Below are 13,008 nucleotides of genomic sequence, written 5' to 3'. Positions count from 1 at the left end.
TCCAGGAATGCAGCATGCCAGACAAGCAAGGGTTAAAGGCAATTCTTCAAATAATCTTTGCAGACTCAAACATCAATATCATCATCTGCAAAGGTACAATCCAAACTCCACCTAAAGACGAAATAAGAAACATAATTAAAGAAAGTCATGAAAGCACAGTAGCTGGACATAAAGGAATAAGAAAAACTTACCTCAGAATCAGGAACAAGTACTATTGGAAAAACATGAAAAAGGAAATTACCGATTATATTAGATCATGCATTAGCTGCCAACGAACTAAGTTAGTAAGGATGAAAAATAAGGAACCCATGGTCATCACAGATACTCCTTCAGACGCATTCGATAAGGTGTCCCTAGATATTCTTGGACCCTTACCTATGACGCAAAAAGGATACAGTTACATCCTCACTATACAAGATAATTTGACCAAATACTCCGTCGCAATCCCACTTGTGTCAGCTACATCAGAGGACGTCGCAAGAGCATTCACCAATTCATTTATATGCCAGTTCGGCAGTCCTAAAGCTATCCTCACCGACCAGGGAACATGCTTCACATCCTCGCTTATTAAAAAATTAGCTAAAATCTTCCACATCCAGACGTACCGTACATCATCCTTCCATCCTCAGTCAAACGGGTCCCTGGAAAGAAGCCATCACGTTCTAATTGAATACTTGAAACACTATATATCTAAACAAGAACACTGGGACGAATGGCTACAACAAGCAACGTTTTCTTACAACACAAGCGTTCATGAGGGAACAAAATTCACACCTCATGAACTAATATATGGAAGAAAAGCCAGACTACCTTCAAAATTTACACCTACTGACAGATTAGATACATACCCAGATTATGTAGATAAGCTATTACAAAATTTACACAAAATTAGGCAAACAGCAAAAACAAATCTAGAACAATCAAAATACAGACAGAAATACTACTACGATAGAAAAATACGACCAATTAATTATAAAACAGGAGAAGAAGTTATGTTATTAAACCCACCAAGAAAAAGTAAACTACAAAAAGAATATACAGGACCGTACAAAATTTTAAGAAACATAGAAAAGAATAACATAGAATTACAAATAGGTCCCAAAAAGAATAGGATAGTTCACAAAGATAGACTAAAGAGGGCCTACCGGCCAATCTACAACATAGATCAAAAATAAAATCGATATGGCAATCTATATGATTTTCGGAAGATGCGCATGCGCACATACAAAATTTTAAACCTGCCGCCATATTGTGCAAAGTACATTAAAAGAAAGCACGTAAGAGTGACGCTATCTGAACAAAATAGTAGAAAGAGAAAAGGAAAGAAAGAAAGAAAAGAAGAAAGATTGTTCAAAAAGAGAAAAGAGTAAGCATAGATGATACAATTTAAGATTTTCAGTATCTTATAATAAATAACTTCCGTTACAGGAAAATGACACAACAAATTCCAAATGTCGCAAATGCATTGTGTGTGAGAGATAACACAATTGCATTTGAATATATATTTAATCCAAGAATGGGACGCTTATGCACCGAATGTGCGTTAAGAACAGTAGAACAAGCAGCGAAGCATTGGTTCCACATAGGAGTCCATCATTTTATTAAAGTAGAAGAGAGCGTAAGACAGACTACATGTGTTTCATGTAGACAAACCATTGCCAGCTTACGACCAGCAATAGCCTGCACCGATTGTCGTAATGCAGTTACAAATATGGATAACGAACTAATAGAAACGTACAACGAAGGGTACATGTTACCTGCACATGAACCAGAAATATTCTGTCTGGATAAAATTTACGAATAAATTTAAAAACCTATTGTAATATAAGATTTCTTTTTTTTTTAAATATATAACCATTTTTGTTCCATAGACGAGTAAATTTATTTCAAATCCTACAAAAACATTTTCAATTCGTTCGAAACATTTTTATTTCGTTCGAAATATTAATGCGCAGACTCGCAAGTCCGCCATGTTGCATGAGAAAAGATAGAGAGAGACAGAAACAAAGAGCAACAGAGAGAGATATACGAAGCGACGCTACGCACGCGCAACTATATTCAATTCATAGAGAGCGATAATGGTACGGCGCGCTGGTCGACGAGAACGACTACGAAAGCTAAGAAAAGCTTTGAAACAGTTTAAAGAGGTAGAATTATACTCCAAACAATTTATTTTATTTACTAATTATTTGTTTTATATAAAATTTCAAAGACAATAGTGCAAGAAGAAACTATAATACAAGAAGAAGAAAAACAATCACCACCACCACCACCACCATCACCACCACCACCACCACCTCGATGGGAACTAATATTAATAGACATTCCAGAATTCGACTGGAAGATTTACAGGAAATCAGAAAGAACTGACCCAAGACGAGAACACGGCAAGGTGATGAGGTATTTTGGGATACTGTCAGCTTCTCCGAGAAACAGCGAGGAGAAATGTTGCTGCGCCCTATGTAATATAAAAAGAAAAAATATTTGTCTCTTGAGGACAAGAGACAAGCGCGCGGGGGAGTTGTAACGACCCCATGAGAAAACAATACATTTTTATTTTATCATTTTTTTTTTTATTATTACATTCCATACAAAGTATTTTATTTAATTTTATTGTTAATATTTAATGTATAAAATTTTATGTAATAAACATGTTCATTTTCGTCGATAACTGAGTCTGTTAAATTCGTCGGTAAAAGTTTAGTCGATAAGTCAGACGGTAAAACAGGTATCGATAAATTATCGACGTCTGACCGCGCACGCGCCAGCGCAACCCGTGTGAACACGTAGTGGGGTATGATTCTAGAGCGGGGATGCTGGACCACCACGTGATGGGGAAAACCCAGCTACCCCAAGAACTCTATACGGAAAAAAAGTGCCGACTCAGCATCATCTGAGTATAAATAGAGGCGTTCCGCACAGGTTCGGGGCAGATCTTCTCAGACCACGGTCAGGAACAGACAATACTCTAGACAGTAGAAAAGAGCTTAAGGACAGAGTGCGAATATAGCCAATTCCTACGCTTCCACTGGTGGCGTGCATATACTACGGATTGGTGGACCTCCTATTCTCGGTGCGCAACGTGTTAAACAGGTGTTTAAGCTAAGCCAACACTCAAGTGTAATGAGCTAGCGAGGAGCTAAGCTCCTTGAAACGGCCTGCATATAACACAGCTCTGGTTATCCCAGAAACCGATTGCGACCTGTAGGAAGGGTTAACTTGAGTCCAATAGTTCTGCACAAACCTCTGGAACTTAATTTCCATAATCATTAGAGAAAATTAAGCAGAGTATTGACTGTTACAGAAGACCACGCCGCATACGCGTTAGCGCTATCGTTATTATCGTTAATTATTATAATTCATCACTAACTACTAATTACTAATTTCTATTTATATAATATTAACTACTAATTACACATTTCTTACTGTATTCCCAATTTAGGGCGAACTAATTATAATTTTTATTGTATTCCTACTTCTAGCCGCATTCATTGTAACACTAGCAATTTTGTTATATATTATATTTCAATTAAAATCCACTTACCTTTTAATTTTCTTGAATAAACAATTTCAATTAGTCTCTAGCACATTAGTGTTTGGATTTCACTCCTTAACCGCACACCACACGAACCTATAATCCCTAATAATCAGAATACGAGTCGCCTTCTAAGGGAACCGCTCTCCCTACTAGTCGGTGCAGTGACGTACTCATTCCGGGTCGTTACACATCCAAGCTACGTTCAATCTACGTCCAATTGCGTTCAGCCTGCGTTCAATCTGTGACCATTTTAGGCATTGAATATATTATATGTTATATTATAATATTATTATTTTAGACCTTGGATTGTGTCCAGTTATTCAGCTATATTAGTTAGCTATGTTAGGCTATACTTAACCAGTATTCTGTATTAAATTGTATTGCTTTGCATTATTATTATATAACTTCCTAACTTTCTATTCCATTATATTATTATAATTGAGTAAGTAAATGTACAGAGTAATTATCAATGGCATATGGCATATCGAATTGCATTCAATTAAATTACTTGATACAGATTATTAATATGTGTCTGCTTTATTTTACCTGCTGTGATTATAGCTGTGGTTATATCTGTGATGATTATACATGCGATTATATTTGCAGTTATATTTATTTGACTTAGTTTCATGGGTCTTGTATTATGGAATTTAGAAGAGTCTATCTGGATTGGATGGATTAATGAGTTTATATCATATGCGTACATTGCGTTTATAATCCCTTTGCATATTTTAAGGGTGGGTTTGATTCTGATTCTGGTTTCTTGTTTCTTAGTTCTTAGCTCCTTAGTTCCTCTTGTAGTATCATGCATTGTTTCAAAGCTTTCGGGGGTTGTTTCGGCTCCCAGGCATTGTCAATTAATTGTAGACTATAAGATGTATCATATATCCTTTAGCGATTTAGGTATGAATGACGTGTAACGTCATTGGTTTATTGGTTTATTGGTTTATTGTTCGCCGTTCACTATTCACTATCTTTATTCTTTTCTTATTTTTATTCTTGGTCACTTGACATGTTTCAGTGACTTCTTCTTCAATTGAGTGTTACGGTTTACGTTCCATGTTCCTATAATATTATTCACTGCTCTTTTGTAGCTCTTCGTACTCCCCCTCAGGATAATGTTTTGCATACTATGTTTAATTCAATTCTAGTGCAGCTGTGACAGTTGTGAATCTGTGTATATTGAATACTTACGGTATTTCATGCAATCTTTTGTACATTAATTACCCCTTCTTAATTACAATTCTGATTCTGATTTTGATTCTTATTTGGAAACAGTTAGTTCAGTATTGGTTAATACGGCTGGTGCTCAGGGAGGCATACGCTGCAGTAGTCCGTCCTGCATGATACAATGTCTTTATGGTTTTCTATACATACATATATGCGTTATGGTTCCTTAAATTCTTAAAATTTCTTGACCGTGGATCTCATATGACTTTCTTATAGAAGTGTCTGGCTTGGTTTAGCACCTATATGCCTTTTCTATTAATTGGTATTAAATGGGGTTTAATGGAACTGCATCATTTAAACTGACTATGGTATGAGGTGTTTAGTTAGTTATCTACATCGGTATACTTATTAAATTGATTATATTTGGAGTGTTTTCGTTACATATTATATATACACATATGCTCATAGTAATTTTGATCTATTGTAGTGTAGTTTAGTTTTCTAGTACCTTTATATTATGATTTAGTAGTAATATGGTTGTATGTGGGGTTTATTATTGATTAGTTTTCACCACGCGCTGTATTGCATCGACGTACCTGTATCTGTATTAATATTAATACCATACTTATCGGAGCGGTATTATAATCCAGTAACAATCTAATCTACTCAATTTATAACTATTTGAATTGTTTGATCTGCCTTATGGTTTATGCCGATTTAGGTCTCATGTGCTCCCCATATTATATCAGATGGGTATTCTCTTCTCCTGTTATCCGTTAATTACACTCTACCCCCACTTCCATTGGCTGACGTTAGCGCTTCCTGCAAATAGACTAGGATTATGTTACATTTTACATTTAATACTATGGTTGTTGGCGAAATTCCCTACGTACACGCAGCGTGACGAAGTTGGCAGCGAAAGTAATTCGTTGGTGCGTCGTTACCGATAGCGGCAGCACCTCACGGGCCCCCTTTGTCCACGCGGTCCCCTCTCCACGCGGAACCGGCACGATCGGCGCCATCATCGATTTCGTCCTTCTTGATCGAACGCTCTGAGTATACACACGTGTCCACGCTTAGATCAAGCTTCAGTTCTTATAGTTAATATAACAAGTTTCGACCGCGCTTTGCCCACGCAACTATTTGTGTTCATTTAGTACAGTGTCCGCGCTTCGCCCACGCATTTAGTTCGTAACTATCGGCCCACGCGTATAACTGTAAATACGTCTTGTATATATTCCATTACTTTTGTATATATTTCTGTGTCATTAAAATAAGTGTGCTCGTCAAAAGCGTGTCTCATTTTCTCAGAACTCGCAGACCTCGTGAACTCGTAAACATTTTGGTCCTTCGAGCCGGATGAGACACGCCCGGTTCGCGTGACGCAGTGCCGTTTAACGGTTATTGTGACGCCATTACGCGTAGTGACCGCGCTCATCTTTGAGCCTTGTGACTCTAGGAAGAAGTGTGCGGTACAGAGCGGCAGACGAGCCCATTTGACCACGCAGTGCTCTTTGGATTAAGTGCAGTGACATTTGTTCGGACCACGCAGTGAACGTTTACGCAGTGATCGGAAAATGCCGAAATCGCGTGATGTGTCGCCCGCGTCCCAAGATGGCGCAGGACGCTCCGACAAGCCAGAAGAGGAGGCGCCGGCTGCGCCCTCTTTGTTGCAAGTGCCGGAAGCAGCAAAACAAACTGCAACGGTCGCACGTCCGCCCTCGCCGATCGCGCCCTTGCAGTTAACGTTGCCTGAAGAAACGTTACCGTCCACGCAGACCATTCGCACACGCTCGCCCGCACGACTCTCTGAGCTCCAGATGCGTGCCAGGGTGCAGGAGGATCATCTGGATACGATCCGTGCCATTGTCGCGGATTTGCAGACGGTGGCTGCTACAGATCCTCTTGAAATGATTGAGGAAGAAGTCACACTGACTCGTGACACGCTCCTGCACCTCCACGTCAGCTTCCAGCAGGAGCATGCGATGCTCAGTCGCCAGTGGCCTGTCTCACAGCTGGGCCACAAGTACTTCAGCAAGAAGATGGCCTCCACGGCAGCACAGCTAGTGCTGAAGGGGAAGAAGCTTCTTGCCCAGCTGGAGCGAAGGCTGAAACCGATCACGCCGACCTCGCAAACGGACGCTCAGAACACGCAGTCCACGACAACAGCGCCCTCGCAGATGCGGTCTCGTCTCCCTGAGATACCTCTCCCTAAATTTGAGGGAGATTACAGCAGGTGGATGGAGTTCAAGACTGGCTTCACCTCCGTCATCGGCAACCAGTCAGAGCTCTCTGATATTGATCGGTTGCATTACCTGAAGGGAGCAGTGACTGGAGCCGCCTCGCAGCTGATTTCACATCTACCAGCCACGTGCGAAGCGTTCAGCCAGGCGTGGCAACTGTTGGACGCCCGCTACTCGAACACGCGCCTCAATGTCCAATCTCACATGGACCGGCTTTACAACCTTCGGCCCATGAAGATGCGCAAGGCAGCTTCATTGACCAAAATGGTCAATATCATTGAGGAAATGCAGCAAGCGTTGAAATCATTCGACCTTGCAGACGAGCATAACTGCTATTTGCTGACCGCTCTGGTTCGCCTACTGGACACGGACACCCGGGAGCATTGGGAACAGTCGCTCTCAGCGCAGCGGACGTTTCCTCCCCTGTCTCAGCTGACAGACTTCCTGTTGGCTCGAGCCGGCATCCTCGAACAGGTGGAGCGGATGGCTGAGCAGAAGTCGTCGCAGACCACGACGACCACGTCAGGGCGCCCCGCCAGCCGTGACATCCGGCTGGTCCAGCAGAAAACCACCGTCCACGCAGCCAGCGCAAGCCAGCCCACGCCAACAACATCCGGAGCTTCTGCCGGAGTAGCGCCCACGCCTCGCCCACGCATGTCCGATTTGTATCCTTGTGCGCTCTGCGCCAAGGATCACTTCCTCTCAGCGTGCCCTCTATTCCGGGACAAGGATGTGGAGGAGCGTCTAAGTGTGGTGAAGGCCCAACAGCTCTGCGTAAATTGCTTGGGTCACCACAATCTTCGCAGCTGCCGTACTACACAGCGATGCAAGCTGTGCGGTGAGATGCACCACACTATACTTCATGGTGGCAATCTCATCCGAGTATTGGTGCCCGGACCTCAGACCTCGCAGTCCTCCACATCGACTCAGCCCACGACAAGGACAACGCAGGCTACTTCAGCTCAATCGTCAATGCATTGAGATGTCGGTGCAGTCGTCGACGCCCACGCATTAAAGAACCGCGCAGCCCACGCACTCAGACCACGCAGACCACGGACCACACTTCTAGCAACAGCACTCGCAAGAGTGCACACTGACCTCGCAACGCAGCAAGTAAGAATGCTGGTCGATTCAGGCTCTGAAGTTTCTCTTATTTCAGAGTCTTTAGTTAATCAGCTTAGACTCAGACGAAAACGCTCCTCATTGGATGTCCACGGAGTTGGTGGAGCAAGGACCTCGCAGACCAATGGAGTGGTCAATATTACCGTCCATTCCAACTACAGACCACTCTCAGTCACCGTTCAAGCACACGTGCTTTAAAAGGTAACTACTTGCTTGCCATCGGAACCACCATCTCAGCCACCGCAGCCATCGCATTTGGAGAAATTGAACCTCGCAGATCCTCAATTTCTCGTATCCAGACCGGTGGACATCATCCTCGGAGCCGACGCATACGGGCAAGTCATCAAGCCAAATATTATTCGGAACACGTCATCACCGTTGATCGCTCAACTCTCGATCTTCGGTTGGCTCATAATCGGGCCCCTAGAGGGCACTCAGACAATTCGCAGGACTTCTCATCAAGTGACAGTCAATAATACTGATCGCCAATTGAGTGAGTTACTCAGCCGCTTCTGGACGCAGGAAGAGCCACCGCAGGACACGGCACCCTTGCTCACGCCAGACGAGCAAGAGTGCGAAGATCATTTCAAGACCACGCATTCAAGAGACTCCGCTGGAAGATATATTGTGCGATTGCCGCTCAAAATTCATCCTCGAGCACTTGGCAATTCTTATCAGACCGCGCACAGTTGCCTTCAACGGACTCTCAGACGATTCAGTAAGGACGCCCAGTACAATCAGCTGTACACCAAGTTCATGCTCGAGTATGAGCAACTTGGTCATATGGTAAGACTGAACAACGACTCAATAACTAGTCCGTTTCAGTACTTTCTTCCGCATCATGGCGTTCTGAAGTTGGGCAGCACGACCACCGCATTGCGTGTGGTTTTCAATGGCTCCAGTCCAACTTCATCAGGATACTCGCTGAACGATCTTCTACATACTGGTCCAAATCTGATGCTGAATATCGCAGATCTTCTCATTTGGATACGAAGATACAAACATCTGTTTGCAACTGACGTCACGAAGATGTACCGACAAATTAAGGTGCATCCAGATGACTGGAGCTTGCAGCAGATACTCTGGCTTGATGACACGCAGAAAGAAGCGCAGTACCAGCTGACCACGGTCACGTACGGAACGAAAGCTGCACCGTACTTGGCTGTCCGAACACTCTTGCAACTCGCTGACGACGAGGGGTCGAAATATCCCCTTGCCGTGGAACCCATCAAAAATGGCAGGTATGTCGATGACATTTTTGGTGGCGCAGACACCGCAGAACATCTACCGGACGTTGCAAATCAGCTAACGCAGTTGTGTCAAGCGGGTGGATTTCCACTCGCAAAATGCCATTCCACAAGCAAATCGTTGCTAGAAGACCTCGCACCAGAACAGACTAACGCAGCAATTTCATTCGACGACTGCGCAACCAAAATTCTCGGAATTAAATGGATTCCACATCAGGACACGCTCAACTTTTCGACCATATCAGCCACGCAGCGCACGCAATTTACAAAACGCCTCATTCTCTCCGAAGTAGCTCAACTCTTTGATCCACTCGGTTTTGTTGCACCTGTAATTATCAGAGCTAAAATTCTTATTCAAGAGCTTTGGTTACAGGAACTCAGTTGGGACGACATTCTGCCGCTTCACATCACTCAACGATGGTTATGCATCAGGGAAGATTTAACCAGCTTGGCCAAGCTTTCCATCCCTCGATGGTTCAACACCACGACCACGTCTACAGTTGAACTTCATGGCTTCGCTGATGCATCAGTCCTCGCAATGGCAGCCGTCGTCTATCTCGTCGTACACGCACCGTCCACGGGTACCCAAGTTTCTCTCGTCTGCTCGAAAACGCGAGTGACACCACTCAAACGTCTGACCATCCCGAGGTTGGAGCTCACAGCAGCGCTGCTACTCTCTAAACTGATACGGCATGTTCACGCTACTTTGAACATGACCGTCTCTCAAACATTTTTGTGGACGGATTCAGAAGTCACGCTTGCTTGGATCAAAACGCACCCCTCCAAATGGAAGGATTACGTTCGCAACAGGGTAATCCAGATCCAGGAGATCACGCAGAACTTTTACTGGAGGCATGTACCAGGATCTTCGAATCCAGCTGACTGCGCGTCAAGGGGCATGATGACAGAACAGCTTCAACAGCACACGCTTTGGTGGACGGGACCACCGTGGATAACGCAACCGCAGAACTCATGGCCCAAGCAGACCAGTGTTGACGCAGACGAGTTGGGCGCCCCTGAAGCTCGTGCTGTCGTCGCACTCCACACGGCAAACGCAGTAAAAGAATATTCATGGGAGTTAATCTATAAATATTCTTCTTTTCACAGACTACTCAGAGTCACCGCTCTTTGCCTCAAATTCGTGGACAAGCTGTTCAAACGACCGGACGCTTCGCCCACGCATTTTATCTCAGCAGCTGATATGGAGAAGGCCAGAATCTACTGGATTCAGGCCACGCAGTCCGCATTCTTCAAAGACGAACTCGCTGCACTCGCCAAGGGAACAACGCTTCCAACAACTCATCCATTCACGAGGCTCACCGCTTACCTCGACCATCAGGGAATCGCCAGGGTAGGCGGACGCCTCCAACATTCAGAACTCTCGCACGATGGCAAACATCCTGTTATTTTGCCTCGTGATTCACGACTCTCTACACTGCTCATCGACCACGCACATCGTCAGACCATGCATGGAGGTACGCAATCCACCCTCGCTTTTCTCAGACAACGCTACTGGATTCTCGGTGGACGAGCTCCAGTGAAAACGCATATCCTGAGGTGTGTGAAGTGTGCTCGGCAGAGGGGGATCCGTGCCCATCAACTGATGGGCTAACTACCTCTTTGTCGGGTCACTCCATCACGTCCGTTCACCCACACAGGGGTGGACTACGCAGGACCGCTCACGCTGAAGACTTGGAAAGGCAGAGGAGCCAAGACGCAGAAAGGGTGGATTTGTGTATTCGTCTGCTTCGCAACATCAGCTGTTCATTTGGAAGTTGTCACCGACTACTCAGCCGACGCGTTCATCGCAGCCTATCGCAGATTCGCAGCAAGGAGAGGAACTGCAGCCTCTCTCTACTCAGATTGCGGCACCAACTTCCATAGAGCAGACGCGCAGTTGCAGAAACAGTTCAAGGACAGCACACGAGAAAATCAAGACCTCGCAACTTTACTCGCCAAGGATGGTACGCAGTAGCACTTCAACCCTCCTGCCGCTCCACACATGGGTGGAAAATGGGAGGCGGTGTTAAAGTCTCTCAAATTCCATCTGAAGAGAACGATTGGAGACGCTTTGCTGACGTTCGAGGAATCAATAACATTGCTCACGCAGATCAAAGCCATCCTCAATTCAAGACCGTTGGAACCACTCAGCGATGATCCAGACGACCTCTCAGCCCTTACACCAGGACATTTCCTGATCGGATCGCCACTCAACGCAGTGCCAGAGCCCACGCTTCTCGACGTCTCAGTCAACCGATTGTCAAGGTGGCAATTTCTGCAGCAGCGTCTCCAACAATTTTGGAGGCTCTGGTCCACGCAATATCTTCAACGACTCCAAGCAGTCTCGAAATGGCATCACCCGTCAAATGAGATCAAGGTAGGCACTCTTGTTCTTATTACTGACGAACGCTTGCCCCCAGGAAAATGGCCCATGGCTCGAGTTCTCAAACTCCTACCAGGCAAGGACGGATTGACCAGAGTCGTCGAGCTCAAGACGGCCACCACGACGCTCACACGGCCCATCGCCAAGCTGGCCATTCTACATCAGCCCTCTCAGGACGACGCGGACACGCAGACCACATCATCGACCAGTCGCTGATGGCCGGGGGGAAATGTTGGCGAAATTCCCTACGTACACGCAGCGTGACGATGTTGGCAGCGAAAATAATTCGTTGGTGCGTCGTTACCGATAGCGGCAGCACCTCACGGGCCCCCTTTGTCCACGCGGTCCCCTCTCCACGCGGAACCGGCACGATCGGCGCCATCATCGATTTCGTCCTTCTTGATCGAACGCTCTGAGTATACACACGTGTCCACGCTTAGATCAAGCTTCAGTTCTTATAGTTAATATAACAAGTTTCGACCGCGCTTTGCCCACGCAACTATTTGTGTTCATTTAGTACAGTGTCCGCGCTTCGCCCACGCATTTAGTTCGTAACTATCGGCCCACGCGTATAACTGTAAATACGTCTTGTATATATTCCATTACTTTTGTATATATTTCTGTGTCATTAAAATAAGTGTGCTCGTCAAAAGCGTGTCTCATTTTCTCAGAACTCGCAGACCACGTCAAATCGCAAACAATGGTTAATTTCTGATGTTAACAGTTCTGTCTTTTCCTATTATTCTCATTATGAGGTATATGTTGCTACTTATCTTTATTGATGATTTGCTCGCAATAATTTCTAATTGTTTTTTATTGCCTTCATTTGATCATTGATTGTACTCGATCATGTTCGCTTGCCAACCACGTTGAGGTTGTGGTCGCGTAAATGTTCCTGCAAGTAAATTTAAGTAACTTAATAGTTTCAATGAATGGTTTCAATTATTAGTATTACATTACGCTCACCTATTTATTTTCTTCCCAGCTTACTTTCTGGTTATACCCTATATTCTATATTTTATACTGTACCTTATTTACCTTTACCTCTGATAATAATTAGTAGCATTCTATGTCATGTTATGTTTGCTTCTCTTCTCTCATGGCTGGCTTGCTATTTGCTATCTGTCTGGCGACTTTATTTTACTTTACGGTTCACATCCTTGGTTTATTTCATCTCAAATTTATGGTTTATCTTGAGTTTAATTTTATGTGATTATATTGTGCGCTAGTGTTGAATGTTAAATATTTCTCTGCTGCTATTTGGCTGCTCGGCTGTATGTATGTATGTTAGACGTTTTAGGTTTT

At 44.3% G+C, this 13,008-nt stretch overlaps 1 protein-coding gene and 1 long non-coding RNA gene across 2 annotated transcripts; one reads left to right on the top strand and one right to left on the bottom strand.

Moving 5' to 3' along the window:
• LOC123989051 lies at positions 1 to 528 on the bottom strand. The gene is made up of 3 exons (XR_006830413.1): positions 376 to 528; positions 192 to 211; positions 1 to 111 (listed from the first exon to the last, which is right to left on the bottom strand). It is a non-coding gene; the product is annotated as an uncharacterized LOC123989051 (long non-coding RNA).
• A 10,794-nt stretch (positions 529 to 11,322) lies between these two features.
• Positions 11,323 to 11,919, top strand: LOC123989050. Its single transcript, XM_046289769.1, has one exon. It carries the CDS (start codon positions 11,323 to 11,325, stop codon positions 11,917 to 11,919), a length of 597 nt encoding a protein of 198 aa, XP_046145725.1.
• Positions 11,920 to 13,008: the final 1,089 nt, after the last annotated feature.

The sequence above is a fragment of the Osmia bicornis genome, unplaced genomic scaffold (genome assembly GCF_907164935.1).
Source record: "Osmia bicornis bicornis unplaced genomic scaffold, iOsmBic2.1, whole genome shotgun sequence".
Classification (NCBI taxonomy): Eukaryota; Metazoa; Arthropoda; class Insecta; order Hymenoptera; family Megachilidae; genus Osmia; species Osmia bicornis.
The sequence above is the reverse complement of the archived record's forward strand: the minus strand, read 5'-3'. Positions and strand labels throughout refer to the sequence as shown.

Excerpts from the sequence above, each read along its gene's own strand:
- LOC123989050 (XM_046289769.1), top strand. The coding sequence starts at position 11,323 with ATGGGTGGAAAATGGGAGGCGGTGTTAAAGTCTCTCAAATTCCATCTG.